The following is a 19,428-nucleotide window of genomic DNA, read 5'->3' on the forward strand; positions in this document are numbered from 1 at the left end:
CCCCAAGGGCTGGACACATGGTTGCTCTGCCACTAAGGAACAGTGAAGCCTGGCTGTGGAGGCCTTTGGGTTCCTGCCTGAGGAAGGGCTGGGGAGAGACTTTCCTATGTGGGGGTCAGAGAGGCTGAAGCCTGTCCCGTGGAGGCTGGGACTGCCCTGGCAACAAAGGTGCCCCCTCCTAGGCTTGTGTTGAGACCACGGAGGTCATGATGGCCACAGCTGAAAGGTGGGACCACCAGCCCTCAGCGCCCTTCCTTCGTCCCTAGGTGAAGGGCGTAGGGTGTGGGCCAAGCACCGGCCAGCAGGGGCCAGCTGGAGGTTGTCTTGCTCGGAGATCCCTGGGACCAGGCACTCCCTCCAGCCCTTCCCAGCTCTTCCCTGAGGCTCTGGTTTTCACAAGCCTTCCATCGCACCCTGACGGCCACACATCTTTACTTGCTCTGCACCTCAAGCCCCACGCACCTTCTGGGGCATCTGCCTGTCTCTGATTTGTTCCGTTTTCTGTCTGTCTAGGCCACCAGTCAGTCCACAACCCCCTCCCCCTGCCCCCGGGGTTCCTGTCACAGATACCCAGTGCTTCTCACCTGTACCGGCTGTCTTTACAGCCAGCCAGCATGCCCCTCCCACAGCTGCTCACTGACCACACCCATCCCGTTGTGAGGCAGGTAACACACACAGGTCTGTCTCAGTCAGGGAAACTGAGGCACAGGAGGACGCGCTGCCTGTTCCCTCCTGCGGCTGGCAAACAGCAGTCCCGGGACCTGAAGGCGGCTCAGTGTGTGGAAGCTTCCCCTGCTGGGCTGGCTCCCTCATCATGCCTCCTTGGGGCTGGGAGGGTAAGCCCTTCAGTGACAGGCGTCTGCCATGCACAGGGACTTCCATAAACACTGCATTCATCCCACTGAGCGCATTGGACAGTGGCAGGGTGGGGAGGGGAGCTCCAGGCACAGGGGTTTGGACAGGGCCAGGGAGGTCCCTGTGTCTGGGCAGTTCACAAGTTCCCCTCCTCACAAGAGCACTGTCAGCAAGGTGTCTCACCCCCAGTTCACAGACGGGGCAGACTGAGGCTCCCTAGACCTGCACAGCAGAGTGGGATCTGAGCCCAGGCCGCTTGCCCTCAGAGCTCAGGACTTTCTCTCCGTCCATAGAGCCGTCCTGTTATTTTGAGCAGGCAGTGACAGTGACGGCACAACACATGCCATCCCGGCCAGGCAGGTTGGCTGGTGACATCTGCGCGAGGCAGACTGCTCTGCATGCCACCAGCAAGTAGAAATCAGCCAGCCAGTCAGTCATCTGTCCCAAGTGACCTGTGGGAAGTACTCTGAGGTCTCAGGAGACACTTGATCTGCCTGTTTGGTAGGAAATGAAGTGGGGCAGGGCCTGAGCAACAGGACCTCGGGGGCCAGGAGATGCCAAGGCCATGCCCACTACCGGCTGCTGCCAGCCCATCAATAAAAAATAACAAGGAAATGGCAAGGCAAGGTTAGGGATGGCAGCGTATTTTGAGTTTTACATTTAAATCATAATACAACATAATTATGCTAGTTGCAGGATAATTATAGGTTTTATAAAAAATATTAATTCCGAGTGCACCACAGGCAGAGAGATGGGAAAGGGATACGGGTTTGAAGTCACATGTGGAGAGACGTTTCTCGGCCCCACCAGTGGGCCTCTGTGACTGTCTGTCACCCCATTTGGAAGGAGGACTACAGGTTCCAAACTCAGACCTTCTCACAGGAAGCTGGGATGCTGGCAGCCTTCCAAGGCCCGTTTCTGTGACCCCCCAGTTCTCCCCCATGACAGCCTGACAAGGGACGAAGTGGGCCCAGCCGGAGCTGGGAGCCACATGGGCCATCCTGGCCACTTGAGATGTCCTCACAAGCTTTTTATGGGGTCACCAGAAGCCTCTGAGCTCGGGGGCTGTGGCCAGTCCAAGGAACCCTGCTCCTTGCTGGGCTGGTCTAGGAAAACAGGTGAGAGGAAGGGCTGGAAGAGGGGTTCTGGTTTGTCCAGCATGAGCCCCTTCCTTCCAGTGGAGGGAGGGTCCAGAGCCCAAGGCCTGCTGTGGGCACTAGGGCTCAGCACAGTACCCTACTTTCAGGCTTTTTGTCTTGTCCTATCTTTTAAATTTCCCCAGAGCTCCCCTGGAAAGTGGCCAGCAGCCTTGGGTTCTGCACCTTGAGGCTGGAGAGCTCAAGAGAAGTCCTTCCAGGCCACCTAGCTCCTCAGAGGTCTCGTTCTGCTTGTTCTCAGGCCTCAGAGACTCATGGGGAAATGTCAGAACCATGCAGAGCTGGTCCAATTGACTAGTGAGGGGTAGTGGCCCAGAGAGGTAAAGGGACTGGCCCAGGGACACACAGCGTGGACTGTGGATGGATCTCCAGTCTCTGGCTCCCCAAGCAGGAAGTTCCTGACCCGGTGACCTTCCTTGTCACCTGTCCACACTTCTCCCTTCCCACAGCTCCTCTAGCAGTCTGCCCCTCAGAGTGGCAGCGGGGCTCTGAAGACCCACGGTCCCGCCGTCCTTCCTGTCACCTGGACGCAGAATATAAATCACCCACCGTGGCCCTAATCATCTTTCTATAAATATCAGAGACTCACTCTGAGGGGAGCAGGAACGACGAGTTCTTTTGCCTTCCTGCCTGTGTTTAAGATCTGATTTAGAATTAATTTCCTTTGGTCGTCCACAGGCGGACACCTTATTTGTCAAACCTCAAGCTCTGTGCAGGGGGGCAGAAAGGTGGCTAGGGCTGCAGGCAGCTGCTGGCCTGATAGGCAGCCTGGGCAAGGTGCCCTCCGGCAGGGACAGCAGCTCCACCTGGCCCGAGGCCGGCTGCCCCGCCCATGCAGGCTCCGGAAGCACCCTGGGTCACCAGGCCGGGCCAGACCCCAGCCTGGAGCACCTCCATCTGTCATTCCCAGCCCAGTCTCCGGGTCTCGGGGCTCCCTGAGGCCTGGTGATTAGTATTCTTATTAAAAATGATTTTATTGTCACTGTGTGGATTAATCTGGCCTTGACACGTGATATCCATATGGGTATTAGCTGAGTGGTAGGAACTGCGGACTGGTAGTGGCAGGAGGCATGCCACCTCAGAGCCCAGGAAGGCTGTGGAGAGGCACGTGGGGCACATGGGCTGTGGCTCTGGAGGGCCCACGCCTGGCTTTGTGTCACGGCTTGGCTGGAAGCAAGGCACTAAAGCTCCCCGAGCAGACTTCCTCTTCTGCCAAACAGTGGTGGAGGCTGGGGTGCAATATAGGGGTGGGTGGGCAGGGCCCTGGATTCAATCTCCAGCAACACACACACACACACACACACACACACTTACAGCAATCTGCCAGGCACTAGTCTGTCCTGAATCCTGCATCTACTCACGTGACCCTCCCTACAGTCCCAAAGTGACACTATTGCTGTCCCCATTTTACAGATAAGGAAACTGAGGTCCCATAACATGCCCAGTGTCACAGCCCATGTGAAGAGTTAGGTGAGAAAGGGACCCTGGTGCTCACAGTGTCTGCCTTACCCGCTGGGAACTCATGAGCTGTCGACGGTCAGGACTAGCATGGATGGCTGCCACGTAGCTGCCCTGCACAGTGTGCGTCACCAGGGTGTCCCTGCCTGCTTCCTTGTCTGTCCGTCTATGGTCTGGAAGCCTCCTGGAGCAAAGGATGTTCCTCTGAATTGGGGTTCTTGGTCGAGGGGCAGTAGAGATTAGTGAGGGAGGAGCAACCCAGCCCCTCCCCCCCAGCTCCGGGAGACAGGAACCCGCGTCACAGCGGTGGCACCATTGCAGGGCATGGCACGCGCGGGTGGGGGAGGGGAAGGATGAGCACGCAGAGGGCTCCGCTGACTGACTGCACCACCTCAGCGGGTCAGAGAGAGCCTGGGCCCTGGCTGTACCCCAGGGCCACCCTCTGTGCCCTGAGCCCAACCATAGTCACGCTTGAGCTTTATTGGGGGGGGGGTCCCTTGGAGTGAGGAGTACCTCAAAATGGGGGCATGTTGTCCCCAGTCTCACAGCCATCACACTCCTTCCAGCTCCACAGCCCCACGTCTTTGAAGTCACCTAAAGCATGGCCATTTTCCCCGGCTCCACCTCCTCACTCCAGGCTGTAGAATTTTAGAAATTAGCCTGGTCTGAGCTAGTATAATAAAGATCTGATCAGCATCAAAGAAGCGATGGTCTGAAATGACGAATTTCATGACGATTTCTCTGGAGGATGGAATTTTCTACAATGGGATTTAGTGTGCAGAGTCTCCACGGGCCCTGTGGCAGAGGCCTTCAGCCCGGCTGGGTGTCAGTGCTGCCCTGGGCTAGGTGCTGGGGGCCTTTGGGAAATGACCCCGTCCTGACCTTGTTGTTCCCTAGGGTCTGCCCACAAGGACTTTCCAGCCCAGATAAATACATACAGCTACTTTGTCCAGATGGAGGGAGGGGCACAGCCATGTCTCACTGTGTGATGTGGAGAAGTCCAGGAAGACTGAAATCAAGGGACAGTTGGGATGGATGTGGAAAGAGGAATTCAAGGGACAGACAATGGGAAGAAGATGTGCCAAGGCCCCGAGGCAGGAAGCAGCCTGTAGGGGTTCAGCCTGGGGTTCAGTGTGACCTGTAGATGAGTGGCAAGGAGGACTGGGGGTGCCAGGCTTTCTTGTTTTTTGTTTTTAATGATTTTGTTTATTTATTTATTTATTTGAGAGCAACAGATAGAAAGAGGAAGAGAATGGGTACACCATGGCCTCCAAACGAATATCAGATGCATGCGCCACCTCGTGCATCTGGCTTACGTGGGTACTGGGAAATTGAGCCTTGAACCAGGGTCCTTAGGCTTCACAGGCAAGTGCTTAACCGCTAAGCCATCTCTCCAGCCCTATCTTTTTCTTTTTTTTTTAATTATTTACTTATTTGCAAGCAGAGAGAGATAGACTGAGAGAGAATGGGCACGCCAGGTCCTCTAGCCACTGCAAATGAACTCCAGACACATGTGCCCCTTGTGCATCTGGGTTACGTGGGTTGTAGGGAATCGAACCTGGGTCCTTTCGCTTCGCAGGCAAAAATGCCTTAACCGCTAAGCCATCTCTCTAGCCCTGCCAGGGTTTCTTGTTTCGATGTCTGAGGGGTAGAGCAGGTAGGCAGTGATGGTGAGATACATGCACATTTTCCTCAACTTGTAGTTCTTCATAGGGTCCCAACCCGGCCTGGCCCTAAACAGTGGTTGAGAGATGGAGTGACTTCTCTGGCCGCTGGGTGTGGGGAGGCAGGCGGGCCTGGAAGCAGAGGTGACAGTGTGGCTGGGACTGGGAGGGATGGAGCCTGCATGTCCTTCCTTAGTCAGCTGGTCTGGAGAGCTTGTAAAGCAGAGTCCTGAGCCCTGGGCTCTGCCAACTTGGGGTCTGCAGTGGAGCCAGGAAGCTGTGTTTCGCAGAGATGGCCCTATGGCTGCAAGGTTAGGGACCCAGAGGTTTTGCTTGTGCCTCAGCACCCACCCACATTCTCCATCTGGCCGTACCTCTCACCCAACTCACACCCAGGGTTTGAGGCTCTCCTTTGTCTCAGCTATTAGACACCATACCCCAAGAACAAGTGTCCCGTGTCAGACAGGATTCGAGAAGCTCAGAGGTGGGGCTCTAGGGCGCCCACTTTGGGACTGGAGCTAGTAGTAATTGCATCCCAGCTCAGCTCTGCCCCTAGCCCACTGAGTGGCCCCAAGGAAGCCACACACCTCTGGGCTCTGATGCCACAGACCTGTCGCTGCGTCGTTGCCCTGGTACCCACCCAGTGGGGAGCTTGGAGGTGGCGGTGGGGAGTGGGAACCTCCCCCTGGAGGCCTGTGGCGGGGGAGCTCCAGCGAGTGTGAGTGTGCGCCTGCCGTCTGTTCCACAGCCTGTGAGCTGGGCTTCTACAAGTCGGCCCCCGGGGACCAGCTGTGTGCTCGCTGCCCTCCCCACAGCCACTCGGAGACGCCCGCTGCCCAGGCCTGCCGCTGTGACCTCAGCTACTACCGCGCAGCCCTGGACCCGCCGTCCGCCGCCTGTACCCGTGAGTAACACCTGCTGGGTCCCGCAGGGCTGAGGAGCCAGGTCTGTGGGTGGACTGGGGACATACGCTTCCACTGGGCCAGGAGCAGTCTGGGCTGGGCGGGGGAGACTAGGACACCTCAGGAAGCCTGACCTCTCTGAACAGACTCTCGTCATGTATCCCTGCCACCTGTCTAGGGACATGTTTCCCTCACTTCCTCTTCTCTCCAGAAGGCAATTTGAGCTGGGTGGCTTTAGTCATGTTCTGTCTTGGCAGTGATGCCAATGCCCCGGGGCTGGGTGGGCAAACTGAGGGATCCACTGGGGGATGAGGGTGGGAGTCAGAGCAACATTCGCCTCTGCCATTGTCCTAGAGGGGCCAGGGGAGCTGCTGAAGGCTGGGCACTGCCGTGCATGCGTGTGTGTGTGTGTGTGTGTGTGTGTGTGTGTATGAACATGGAGTGTGTGCCCCTGGGTGCTGCACGCAAGGATGGTGTGGCTGTATATGTCTGAGTTGGCAGATGCTCCCATCGACAGTGTCTGCATGCCTGAGTGTGCGGTGCACACATGTGTGACCCAGGACACCTGAAGGGACTCAAGCTTGAACATTTAGTCTTGTGGGCTCAGCTCGTACACATCCGGCTCTGCAAGCAAGCCTGTGCCTGGAGAGCAGGTGGTCACATGTATGCAAAGGACACAGGGCTGTCTTGGCACTGCTCCTCCTTCGCCCTGCCTCCAGCTGGCTGCAGATGTTCACGCTCTCCTGGCCAGGCGGGTCCACAGGCCACTTGGTGTTACTAACCCCTGCTCTCACTGCCAAAGGTCTATGGCAAATGGAACCCCTTCCTTCTCTCTCACCCACTATCACCACCCTGCCTTCCTCAGTGGTTCTCTGGTAGGGCACTTGCTGGGGCAGAAAGGATGGCTCCTGGGGTAAGGTGTGCCTGGCTGGGGGTCCTGGGCACTTGCCTGAAGCTGACAGGATGCTGGCTTTTTTCAAGCCCAGATTCGGTGCCTACAGCTCCTGGGCTTCTGGTGTCCCCCACCTTGAGCTTGGCCGCTCCTTCCTGCACACAGCTGGAGCCTGGGGCTTTGAGGTTGTGCCCTACTGGCCTCCAGAGTCCAGTGTTGCCAGCCTGGGATTCTGAGGATGGCTTGAGTTCCCCTCCATTCCCCCAGTTCATCCCCAACCCCCAAGAGGCCTACCCTGTCCCGTGAGGGGACTAACCCAGCTAAGGGCTATCTGCCCTTCTCTCCAGAATCTGTGCTGCCCAGACATGGACCCGCATGGCAGTGATGAGACAGGGCTGCTTGGTGCCCACAGCCCTGGGGACATGATGGGCTTCCTGGGGCTGCACTTTGTCCCACTTTTTTTTTTTTTGAAAAGTAGATTTTTAAAAATTTTTTATTTTTATTTATTTACTTGAGAGCAATAGACAGAGAAAGAAAGAGGCAGGTATATATATATAGAGAGAGAGAGAATGGGCATGCCAGGGCCTCCAGCCACTGCAAATGAACTCCAGACGCATGCGCCCCCTTGTGCATCTGGTTAACGTGGTCCTGGGGAGTCAAGGCTTCACAGGCAAGTGCTTAACTTCTAAGCCATCTCTCCAACCCCTGAAAAGTAGCTTTTTTTTTTTTTTCTGAAAAATTTATTTGCAAGAGTGAGGTGGATGAGGAGACAAACAGGATGGGTGTGTCAGGGTCTCCAGCCATTGCAAATAAACTCCAGATGCATACACCGCTTTGCACATCTGGCTTAACCTGGGTACTGGGGGATAGAACCTGGGTCATCAGGCTTTATAGGCAAGTACCTTAACCGCTGAGCCATCTCCGCAGCCCCTGTTCCATGTTTAACATTAGCACAGCCACTGGCTGGGAGGTGGGAAGGAGGTGGGAGACATGACCAGGCACTTTGCATAGTGGGGCTCTAGGACCACGGTGTCCCTCCAGCTCTGAGTACCCAGTGTCCCCCTGGCTCTGCTCCATGTGTGGGCTCAGGCTCCTGGACCCAGATGCTCATACCATGGAACCAACCTGCAGACAACAGCCTCTGTTCCTGGGAGCTTCCCAGGATGGCGTAGAAGTTACCTGATATTTTTTAAAATTTTTGTTCATTTTTTATTTATTTATTTGAGAGTGACAGACAGAGAGAAAGACAGATAGAGGGAGAGAGAGAGAATGGGCGAGCCAGGGCTTCCAGCCTCTGCAAACGAACTCCAGACGCGTACGCCCCCTTGTGCATCTGGCTAACGTGGGACCTGGGGAACCGAGCCTCGAACCGGGGTCCTTGGGCTTCACAGGCAAGCGCTTAACTGCTAAGCCATCTCTCCAGCCCAAGTTACCTGATTTTTAAGTGGCCCCAGATAGAATGTGACGACTAGGCCAGGCCCACCTCCACCTGTCGCCCTTTGTCCCCAGGGCCTCCTTCGGCACCAGTGAACCTGATCTCCAGTGTGAACGGGACGTCTGTGACCCTGGAGTGGGCTCCTCCTCTGGACCCAGGCGGGCGCAGTGACATCACTTACAATGCTGTGTGCCGCCGCTGCCCTTGGGCCCTGAGCCACTGTGAGGCGTGCGGGAGTGGCACCCGCTTTGTGCCACAGCAGACAAGCCTGGCACAGGCCAGCCTGCTGGTGGCCAACCTGTTGGCTCACATGAACTACTCCTTCTGGATTGAGGCTGTCAATGGTGTGTCCAACCTGAGCCCTGAGCCACACAGCGCGGCGGTCGTCAACATCACCACGAACCAGGCAGGTAGGCGGAGCAGCCCCTAGGCCCCTAGCAAGCTGGCCTCTCCAGCCCACCCTGAGATCAGAGCCCGACTTGCTAGGGGATGTAGGCGAGTGACTGCCTCTTTTGGGCCTGCTTTTCCACCAGGACCTGAGTAGGAACCTTTTTTTTTTTTAAAGCAGCTGTCCTCAAACTCACAGTGATCCTCTTACCTCAGCCTTCCAAGTGCTGGGATTAAAGGCGTGTGCTGCTACATCTGGCACTGAGTAGGGTTTCTTTGTGCCCTTAAAAAGCAGCATGTGTTCAGGGAGTGAGAGGAACCCAGAAAGCACAGCGGGTTGCAAGCCTGGGTTCCGTGATTTCCTTGCTTCGATCTCTGTCTCCTCCTGGGACCCATGGGTGTATCAGCACCTGCCTTCCCTACCACGTGAGATGAGAGAGAAGTGGGTGGGGGGAAGGAATGAGAACGTGCAGCCGGCAGCTGGCTTGCGGGCCAGTTCACTCGATGTCATCAGAAATAGATACCATCGTGATTTTTTGTCTTTGAGACTGTCTCACTCTAGTCTAAGCTTATTTCAGACTCACACTGAAGCCCAGGCTGGCCTTAAACACCCAATCCTCCTGCCTCAGCCTCCCAAGTGCTGGAATTACAGGTTTGGACTTAAATCCGGGTCTGTCTTACTTCCAAGTGACCAGCTTTCAGTGGCTCTAGAGCCTGCCTATCTGATGTCCCCAGGAAACCTCTCCCTGTCCCTCTAAACCCGCCCTACCTGACAGCATTTGGGAGCCACAGTACTGCGTGAAGCAGGGCTATGTGCCCTGGGCTCGGAGCCTGCCCTGCCACACAGATGATGGGGGCGGGCAGAGAACTCACTCGCATTCAGACAGCACCCAGGTGCGCCTTGTTAGTGCTACCAACCCTTCTGTTCTCACAGGACCTCGGGACTTCTTGGCTTTGCACATCAAACTCTGCAGCAGCATTTATTCACTTGTGAGCTCTGAGTGTGTGCATTCGTTCCCTGCCATGGGGAGCCCCCAGACATGCTAGGGCAGCCGGACACAGAACAGGAAGAACTGGGCAGCTGGGGCAGGTGGGGTACCTGAGGGTGTGGGCAGAGGTCCCCTGGGGCAAGCAGAGGGGTATGAGAGACTTGAGGCCTGGCTGAGGCAAGGGGGTGTTGTAGCTTTGGGGCTACTATTATTTTTTTTAAGACAAGGTCTCTCTGTGTAGCCCAGGCTGAGCAGACTCAAGACAATGCTCCTGCCTCAACCCTGCAAGCTGGGGTTCCAGGCGTGAGCCTTCGCACCCATCTGGCACTTCTGGTTTGGCTTTGGTCAGCTTGGTGTGTGACCTCCCGGCACAGTCAGGATAGCGCAGGCGACTGTGCGGACGCAGCAGGGGACAGAGAGGCACTTGTAGAGGCACTTCATATGGCTGGAGAACCCCTGAACTCTAGATGGGTCCGGCTCAGCTCATGCCCCTCCCTTGGGGTCCAGTGTGATCCCAGACAGGACGGGAGCCTCCAGCTCCTTCCTTAGACACACCTGAGTGCCTGCTCTGCCCAGGCCTCTGCTTGGGGGTGGAGGCCCGGGAGCAGCCAGGCATTGCTGGTGCTGAATGTGGTAGCTGCAGGCACGGACCCAGGGCGGCTGCTGGCTGTCCTGGAGTAGAGGCAAGGAGGGCCAGCAGGCTGAGCCGGGGGCTCCACCGAGGCCTGGGCAAGGGCTGGGCCAAGGCGTTTGCATGGCTCATCCCACACCTGACAGGTGGCCACTGTGTCAGCCCCGTCCCAGGTGGTGGTGATCCGGCAGGAGCGGGCCGGACAGACGAGTGTGTCCCTGCTGTGGCAGGAGCCAGAGCAGCCCAATGGCATAATCCTGGAATACGAGATCAAGTACTACGAGAAGGTTCGAGAAGGTGGGGTGGGCAGGAAGCCAGTGTGGAGGGCCATGGTGGCCTCACTGACCTCCTCTGTTTTGCACAGGACAAGGAGATGCAGAGTTACTCCACCCTCAAGGCTGTCACCACCCGCGCCACCGTGTCAGGCCTCAAGCCCGGCACGCGCTACGTGTTCCAGGTCCGAGCCCGCACCTCGGCAGGCTGCGGCCGCTTCAGCCAGGCCATGGAGGTGGAGACCGGGAAACCCCGTGAGTGTGCAGAGAAGGCAGGAGAGGAGGGGAGCCAGCTGGCCCCGTGCCAGGCTGGATTGTCCCACTAACTAGGGGCTGTCAAAGTCGTTTTTACAGGGAGAAACTTGAGGCTCAGAAAAGAAAAGTTATTTGCCCAAGGCCACACAGCAGGTGGCAGCCCTGGCACCTGCTGGCCTCTCTTGAGTGTCAGTGCGACCACTGCCAGTAAGGGACCTTAGGAACATCCCTCCATCATCTCTTGGGAGCTCCATTTCGTAGACAGGAAAGAGAGGGCCAGAATGCTACAGTGATCACCCTGACCCCCGGGGCAGCAGAACCCAGTTTCACCCCGTTTCACCCCTTCCCTACCACATGTGCACCTTGGGCCTGGGAGCTGGTCAGGTAAAATCCTGAAAGTCAGCAACCCTGGGGTGTGCTGCCCAAAGTTGGGGTTTGCTTAATCCTCGGGGTCATTCTGTGGCATTGCAAGTATGAGGGCCACTGGACTTTGAGGCTCACCCATTCACACACCCAGGGGAGGCAGCTAGGGTCTTTCACCTGTAGGATAGTGAGTGAATGCCTGCCTGGCACTGCTCTGTCCCTTGTGGGTCCTAAGTGCTCATAGGTCTGAGATCACCTTGACAGTGGAGGTGACAATCCTGTCCCCTCCATCCCCTTTACTGTGTGGCCTCAGGTAAGTTGCTTGAGATCTCTGAGCCTCCTTTGTGTGATAGCTGCATGTAGGGCCAGGGTTTCCCCGGAAGGGCTGTGGGGACGGTCCCCTGAGAACCGCACGCACGTGGCTCAGCTCATTCCACCCTGGTGCTGAAAGGGGCAGGCAGGACAGGAGGTCCAGCTCACCTACTTGGCCCAGGGGGGGCGAGAGCTTTTTGTCCCAGCTTACCCAGTCCCCAGGCGCAGCGGCTGGGTAGTCTGGTGCAGAGAGGCAAAGAGACGTTTGGTACAGGGTGGGCAGCGACGGAGGGATGGCTGGTGGCTGAAGAGGGCCTGGCCTTCCTGCAGGGCCCCGCTACGACACGCGGACCATCGTGTGGATCTGCCTGACGCTCATCACGGGCCTGGTGGTGCTTCTGCTGCTGCTCATCTGTAAGAAGAGGTGGGCGTTCCCGCCGCCCCACCCCCACCCCTCCCAGCCAGTGCTCCTACATGCCCCGGGTTGGCTCACTGGCAAACATACCACCTCATTGACCCAGTGACCCTCCAGTAAGGTAGAGATTCTGGCCTCGTTTTGCAGATGAGTACATTGGGAACCAGAGATGTTAAGTACCCGCCTAGTCACACAGCAGATGGGATGGGACGGTGAAACCGGACCTTCAAACCGGAGGTCGCCCTTGCAGCCTCTCTCTCCTCCCCCACTCTGCTCTCAAGGAATGGGGGTGGGGTGGGATGGTACCGAATATGGGTCCGGGCGGTGAGTATGCGACCTTGCAATGGATAGAGGCACCGAGGCCAGGGAGAGAGAGGGGTTTGCCAGGGTAGTATTGTAGTGTCTGCATTGGGAGCCTCAGCCTGGCTCCTCCAGCGAGTGTGGTCTCATGTGCTGGGGTCATGTGCGGACCAGCACACCGTGGCTGCTTTGTGACTCTCACGGCCGTCACAGTCCGTGGGTTGCGTGCCCGAGGACAGACACCCTCCCTCGCAGACTTGCCAAGGAGCAAGAGCCGACCAGCCAGGGAAGGGGGGGCCGCTGACCCACCCTCTGAATGTGGTCCGGGCTGGCCTGGCCCCAGCAGAGTGGTGGCTGTCTCCCGCAGGCACTGTGGCTACAGCAAGGCCTTCCAGGACTCGGACGGGGAGAAGATGCATTACCAGAACGGGCAGGGTGAGTGCGGTATGTGTGGAGGGCTGGGGACCACTGGACAGCCAAGACCCTCTCGTCCCGGAAAGGCACATGTGTGCCCACTCACTTGTGGGGGGGTTCATGCCCTCTTGAACAAGAACCTGTGCTACAGAGAGATTTTCAGGATCCCATAGAGGCCATAGGACACAAGGCAGATGTAGGAACTCCTCCCTTCACACCCCATTCCTGCGATTAATGTTAATCCTAACATTCATTCCTGCTGAGCTCAGTGCAGCCTCAGAATCCTTAACACCGTCTTTCTGGCACCGTTTTCAGACAAAGTTGGCACTTGTGAAATCTGTCTTTTCTTTTTAAAATCACATTACCACCCTCCGAGCAATTCTAAACTACCTCAAAGCTCTAGAAGCAACCCCAGAAAAAAACACTGACAAGCTCAGAACTCACTGGAGACCCAGACCCCAGAGCAGTTTCACAGCCGGCCCTGCTTTCACCTGGCAAGTGCTTGTGGGACGCCTGCCCTTTGCCACCACGTCCAGAGAACACCACACGTACCCCTGCTCTCCCCAGGGGATGCCAAGAGAGGGAATTTCCTCCAGCTCCCACTAAGGGACCTTCTCTTTGGCTCCTCAGCACCCCCACCTGTCTTCCTGCCCCTGAACCACCCCCCAGGGAAGTTCCCAGAGCCCCACACCTATGAGGAGCCAGGCCGGGCAGGCCGCAGTTTCACCCGAGAGATCGAGGCGTCAAGGATCCATATTGAGAAGATCATTGGCTCGGGTGAGCCTGGGGGCTGAGAGGGTGGGCCGTGTGGGGCGGGACGCAGAGCCAGGTCCCACCACCCTCCCCTGCCCCCCTCCCTTCGTGGGCTTCACAGGGGAGTCGGGAGAAGTCTGCTATGGAAGGCTGCGGGTGCCGGGCCAAAGCGATGTGCCGGTGGCCATCAAAGCCCTCAAAGCTGGCTACACGGAGAGACAGCGGCAGGACTTCCTCAGCGAGGCCGCCATCATGGGCCAGTTCGAGCACCCCAACATTATCCGCCTTGAGGGTGTCGTCACCCGAGGTAGGTGCTGAGCAAAGGCATCCTCACCCTGGGGACCCCCTGACCCCACACAGGGCTCGGGCTCTGTCCCCTGACCCATCTTCTCTGCCCCCTTGGCTCTGGTCCCACTGGGACCCTTATGGCTAGCCCTGCTCCTGGGTAGGTGGATGTCCCTAGAATCTCCTCTGCCCTGCTCTGCCCTTCCCTGCCCTCTACCAAGCCGGCATCATCCCTCCCCCACCCAGGCCGCCTGGCAATGATCGTGACCGAGTACATGGAGAATGGCTCCCTGGATGCCTTCCTGAGGGTGCGTGTCCATTCCCGCTATCCATGCAGGTGGGGTGTGTCCACCTTGCTGCCCATATGTGGGGGTTCAGTCTGCGTGTTAAAGAGATGGTGGCCCCAACCCCCCCACATCCCGTTACCCAGCACAATGGAAAAAGTTGGCTGCTACAAGCATTTGGTGACTTCTTAGCCTCTACTATGAAGGCCCCATTCTAAGGACCCCTGCTGTCCTCCTTCAAGCGGAGGCATGTCTGGGAGGCTCTCATACCACCTGGATCACTAGCTGGGAAGAAGTGGCCAGATATCCACCTCATACTGCCATGCGTTCTCTGGGTGATGTAAGGCATAGGACTTAACCTCTGTGGGCCTCCATTTCTTCTTCTCCGAAATGGGCCAACAGTCAGGCTGCTCCAGATGCCTCATAGGGTCTCTGTGGGTGCACAAGAGGCCCAAGGATACACCTCTAGGGACAGGTGCATATATAAACCAGGGGATAGTTTGCCCATCACAGAGTCACCTCTGCTTCCCAGAGAGTCAGTCACACAGGACAGATTCCCAGTCTGAGGCCAAGCTCTTTCCCAGAGCCCAAGCCATGCCTTGCCGTGTCCCTCAGCAGACCCACGACGGACAGTTCACCATCGTGCAGCTGGTGGGCATGCTCCGAGGAGTGGGCGCTGGCATGCGCTACCTCTCAGACTTGGGCTACATCCACCGCGACCTGGCTGCCCGCAACGTCCTGGTGGATGGCCGCCTGGTGTGCAAGGTGTCAGACTTTGGACTTTCAAGAGCGCTGGAGGATGACCCTGACGCTGCCTACACCACTGCCGTGAGTCGTCCCCACCTTCCCTCAGGCAGGGGCAGGGATGTGGGCAGGACTTCGCAACTGTGTCTAAAGCTTGGTGGAAACCCAGCCATGTTTTAGTATGTTCCACGGGGATCTGGGCTGCTCTTAGGGTCCTTGGTGGCGGACAGGGTTCTTCAGGACAAAAGTCTGGGTGTTGGTGGTTCCGCCCACCTGTCCCCAAGTGTAGCCTCCCCTACTGGGGCTGGGTCAGGATTCTGTGGAGAAAGGATTCAGTGGCCAAATGGGCCAGGAGAAGGTGGGGAGAAGGAGATGGAGAAGAACCAGGCTGTTCCCTGCGTTCCTTTGATGGTTCGGGCCCCACCCGGTGAATCCTTCACTGGGCATGTTACGAGCTGGGCCAGGCATCGTCTCTTCATCTTCCCAGTGGCTCAGGGAGGCAGACTTCCCTCAGAACAGGTGCCCTTAGAAGGAGGCAGACTGGGCAACAGGACCCCAGAGTTCTGCTCCCTGCCTTGGGCTAGGAGGGAAGGCCGGCCGGCCAGCCATCAGCGCTCTTGTGCCTGTCCAGGGAGGGAAGATCCCCATCCGCTGGACAGCGCCCGAGGCCATCGCCTTCCGCACCTTCTCCTCGGCTAGCGACGTGTGGAGCTTTGGCGTCGTCATGTGGGAGGTGCTGGCCTACGGCGAGCGTCCATACTGGAACATGACCAACCAGGACGTGAGTGTGGGACCCAGGAGGCAGCGGCAGGGCCTCACGAGACCGAGGACACAGCCCGATCCCAGCGCTGTGCCCTCTAGGTCATCAGTTCGGTGGAGGAAGGCTACCGGTTACCCGCGCCCATGGGCTGTCCGCGGGCCTTGCACCAGCTCATGCTGGACTGCTGGCACAAGGACCGGGCGCAGCGGCCACGCTTCTCTCATGTCGTCAGCGTCCTTGACGCTCTGATCCACAGCCCTGAAAGCCTCAGGGCCACGGCCACGGTTGGCAGGTACCTCGTGCCCACCTCAGCGCTGTCACCGCCTGTTGTTCTCCCCGACCAGTGCCCGGCTCAGGGTGAAACGTAATCGGGGGGCCTAAGGCGACTCTTGCCCTGATCTCTGAACCAGCCCCAGCCCTGCCCCCACCCTCCCAGTTGCAACCCCCCCCACCTCGGATGGAGGCTGAGGGTGTCCAGTGTCTTTGTCTCTGGGGAAGGCTGGAGCCTTAGCAAACCACTTACTGAACTCCCTACCCCTAGGTGCCCGCCACCTGCTTTTGCCAGGAGCTGCTTTGACCTCCGAGGAGGTGGAGGCGGGGACCTCACGGTGGGGGACTGGCTGGACTCCATCCGCATGGGCCGGTACCGGGACCACTTCGCCGCTGGCGGGTACTCTTCCCTCGGCATGGTGCTACGCATGAACGCCCAGTGAGTGAGGGACTCACCGGACCCCATGGGGCAGGGCCTGGGGGAGAGGGCGGGGAGCCAGAGGCAGGACAGTTCCATGGTGGGCACAGGATTAGGTGTCTTCCTGGCACCCAGCCTCCCAGGCCGCGCTGACTGATCTTCTTTCCTTCCTAGGGATGTGCGTGCACTGGGCATCACCCTTATGGGCCACCAGAAGAAGATACTGGGCAGCATCCAGACCATGAGAGCCCAGCTGAGCAGCACCCAGGGACCCCGCCGGCACCTCTGACTCATGGCCGCTTGGCTCTGGTCACGCTAGCTGGCAGAGGTCCTGCAGGGCCACCAAACAGTCAGGGGAACCCTAGGTCTCTTCTCATCTTCAGCTGCCTCTCGGGCACTAAGGAGTCCAGGGCTGTGCCGCAGAACCTAGAGTTTCATGGGCCAGATACCTGGAAAGGGACCCTGGATGCCCCAGGTGGTCAGGATCCCTGCCTTCATGAGACATGGGACCTTGTGTCTTGCAGAGCCTGAGTCCTCGACACCAGAGACCAACAGAAAGAAACATCACTCACCTGCTTCCGTGCGCGTGTGCTTGGGGGCGTGACCGTATGAGTGGCCTGCAGCAGAGGTGTACTGTCACAGATGAGAACAGTGTGTGGTTACCTGTCTGTGGCCCCAGTCAGGCCCCAGTACCTTTGTGAACAGGTCACCTGGCACGTGCTTTTCCATCAAGGCAGGAGCCACACACGTGTGACCATGTGTCACGAATGAGGTGTGTGTGGCAAGATGTGAGCAGGGACCCTGACCTGACGCTGCCTGGGTCCCGGTGCCCAGGTCCCATGTGGGGACCCGGCAGAGGCCCCACCTCCTTTCCCCACCCATGTCTGGAGGCTCTAAATTGCACCAGCACGAGGCCCATCAACCAGCCCACCTGGATGAGCCCACCCCTAGCTGGACTCAGGACTGGGCTTCTCTCCTACTTTGGGGGGGGCACCTGCAACCTCTGCCGGCTCCCCCTGCTGCTCAACAGGAAAACAGGGTTCCTGGCCAGTCTCTGGTCACCTTTCTCAGAAGCATCACCGCAGAGGGTTCAAGTTGCCCTCAGAGGGGGCTTGGCTGCCTGGCCAGGGCCAGGGCTATGGACTCCCGTGTCTGATGCCCTTCCCAATCTCTCACTGTCTCCCCCCCCCCCCACCGCACCCAACCATCTGGGCTGGATTCAGGAGCTCAGGACCCAACTTCTCAACCTCAGGCCCACCCATTCTTGTACCACCAGGGTGAGGCCTTGCCAGAGGTCATGTGACAACCAAGTTGGACCCATCCCCTCCTCCTGGCCCAGGTCCCTCCTCCCCCACACCACTCCACAGTGGGAAAGCTGGAACGGAAGGGGCCTGGGAAGCCCCTCCCCACTGGCTGACCCTCCCCGCTTACGGCCCACCAGGGTATGTAAATATGTTTTTTCTACCATGTCAGAATATTTTTTTTGTCACTCCTGACAATGCAAAAATGGTCTTCAAAGCACATAAAAAGCACCCCGGGTGAGAAAGCCCCCATCCCGGGGAAGGCAGGCCCAAGGAAGCCAGCCCCCAGAGGGAGGGGCGGCCCACTCCCCGCCCCTGCCGAGCCCCGCCCCCAGCCCGCACAGCTGCGGGGCGTGGAGACACCAGCACTGAGCCCCCTCCCTCCTGCAATAATTCGGGGGTCTCAGCCCCGCCCAGGTGCCGTGGCCAGCTCTCGCGCCTCTATATATTATAGTACTATATAGCCGAGCTGCCCTTCCTTCCTATGGAAGTGGGAAACAAGGTCAGGACACGAGCAGGGGACTCTGTCTTCCACCCCACCCCACTCCACCCTACTCACCTGCTTTCTGGGCTTGGGATCCTCAGGCACAGCCCCCCTCCCCCCACCAATGTGGAGTCCCTCTCAGGGCTCCCGCTGTCTGCCTCTCTGTGGTCCCCATCCCAAATCTGGAAGTTACCTACAACGAGAATAAATTCTGCCTCATCTTTGTCTGTGTGTCTCACGTTTTCTGTCTGTCCCAGTGAGGAAGGAGTGGCCTTCTGCTAGGCACCTGCCATGCACCCCACACCCTTAGCTTCCTCCAGCTCTTCTGTCCCTGGAGGTGGGAGCAATGCGCCCACTTCAACCCTGGTGGGGGGGGGGGGCGTCTCATGAAGGTTAGCCTGCCCAAAGCTATGTCTGCAGTACTAACCAACGTGCCTCATCGAGGTCTGGCTCTCAAACTGCAGGTGGAGCTCAATGCCCAGCTGAGGCCTCACAACTGGACAGTGCTCTGTCTAAGTCTTTGGGGAGAAGAAAGACACCCCCCTCCAGAGGAGAAGTAAGGCAGAGTTCATGGGAACGACTTTCTGGGGACTCTGGGGCATGGAGGGAAGAAGTACCCACTAGTCACATGCGGGAGCCCATGACAGACTGCTAGGTCAGAGGGTGGGGGCAGGGCACGGTGGCATCACATCTGGGCAGTAGTGTGTCCACTTGGGATCAATACTGGGGCATTTGAGGAAGGTGCCCTGAGGTCATTCAGAGATGAGCAAATGGGTTGGAGGGATGGCTTAGCAGTTAAGGTGCTTGCCTGCATAGCCAAAGGACCCTGGTTCAATTCCCCAGAACCCACGTAAGCCAGATGCACAAGTGGGGCATGCATCTGGACTTTGTTTGTAGTGGCTGGAGGCCCTGGCATCCCCATTCTCTGTCTGCCTCTCTCCCTCTCTCTCAAATAAATAAAAAATTTTAAGTGGTTTCCAGCTGAGGGAGGAGTCTGCTCTTGCAAACCTCACAGGAAGAAGGTGGGAATGCAGGAGTCAGTCAGCAGGGCACGTGCGACGCTCCTGCCAAGTCGCAATAGCACACAAGCCCCGTGTAAAGTCAGATTGGTTGGATTGCACTCCCACGGCGTGTCCCCTGAAACTCCAAACCCAGTTCCAGGTCCCGCTTCAGAACGCCTGCTTTCCCTAAGAGAAAAAGCCCTTAACCACTTCCTTTCCTTGGACCCTATTGAACCCCTACCGTGGGCCACAGTGATGAATGACACAGAGCTGTCCCCATCTTCAGAGGCACCAGGACGACCAAGTGACGTTATACAGTGCACAAAAGAGGTCACTCAGGGGGATGCATCCAACTTGCCTAGTGTCCAGGAAACGAGAGGCACAGAAGGGTTAGAGGAGGTCAGGTGGCCAGGACCGTCACCAAGGG

The 19,428-nt window shown here is 57.9% G+C and overlaps 1 protein-coding gene across 3 annotated transcripts in view; it reads left to right on the plus strand.

Moving 5' to 3' along the window:
* Nucleotides 1-18,227, plus strand: part of Epha8 (EPH receptor A8) — a 32,631-nt gene extending 14,404 nt beyond the window's left edge. The window contains exons 4-17 of one of the 3 annotated variants that reach the window (XM_045151116.1): nucleotides 5,883-6,038; nucleotides 8,438-8,773; nucleotides 10,533-10,657; nucleotides 10,735-10,897; nucleotides 11,903-11,996; nucleotides 12,655-12,722; nucleotides 13,332-13,478; nucleotides 13,576-13,761; nucleotides 13,986-14,047; nucleotides 14,639-14,851; nucleotides 15,399-15,548; nucleotides 15,629-15,819; nucleotides 16,069-16,236; nucleotides 16,390-18,227. In XM_045151116.1, the coding sequence (XP_045007051.1) occupies nucleotides 5,883-6,038; nucleotides 8,438-8,773; nucleotides 10,533-10,657; nucleotides 10,735-10,897; nucleotides 11,903-11,996; nucleotides 12,655-12,722; nucleotides 13,332-13,478; nucleotides 13,576-13,761; nucleotides 13,986-14,047; nucleotides 14,639-14,851; nucleotides 15,399-15,548; nucleotides 15,629-15,819; nucleotides 16,069-16,236; nucleotides 16,390-16,504 (2,174 nt within the window). In that variant the 3' untranslated portion in view covers nucleotides 16,505-18,227. Of the gene's footprint in view, nucleotides 1-5,882; nucleotides 6,039-8,437; nucleotides 8,774-10,532; nucleotides 10,658-10,734; nucleotides 10,898-11,902; nucleotides 11,997-12,654; nucleotides 12,723-13,331; nucleotides 13,479-13,575; nucleotides 13,762-13,985; nucleotides 14,048-14,638; nucleotides 14,852-15,398; nucleotides 15,549-15,628; nucleotides 15,820-16,068; nucleotides 16,237-16,389 lie in introns of those variants that run through there. The other 2 variants (XM_045151117.1, XM_045151118.1) reach the window with 2 other exon arrangements.
* Nucleotides 18,228-19,428: the final 1,201 nt, after the last annotated feature.

This window comes from Jaculus jaculus, chromosome 5 (genome assembly GCF_020740685.1).
Source record: "Jaculus jaculus isolate mJacJac1 chromosome 5, mJacJac1.mat.Y.cur, whole genome shotgun sequence".
Classification (NCBI taxonomy): Eukaryota; Metazoa; Chordata; class Mammalia; order Rodentia; family Dipodidae; genus Jaculus; species Jaculus jaculus.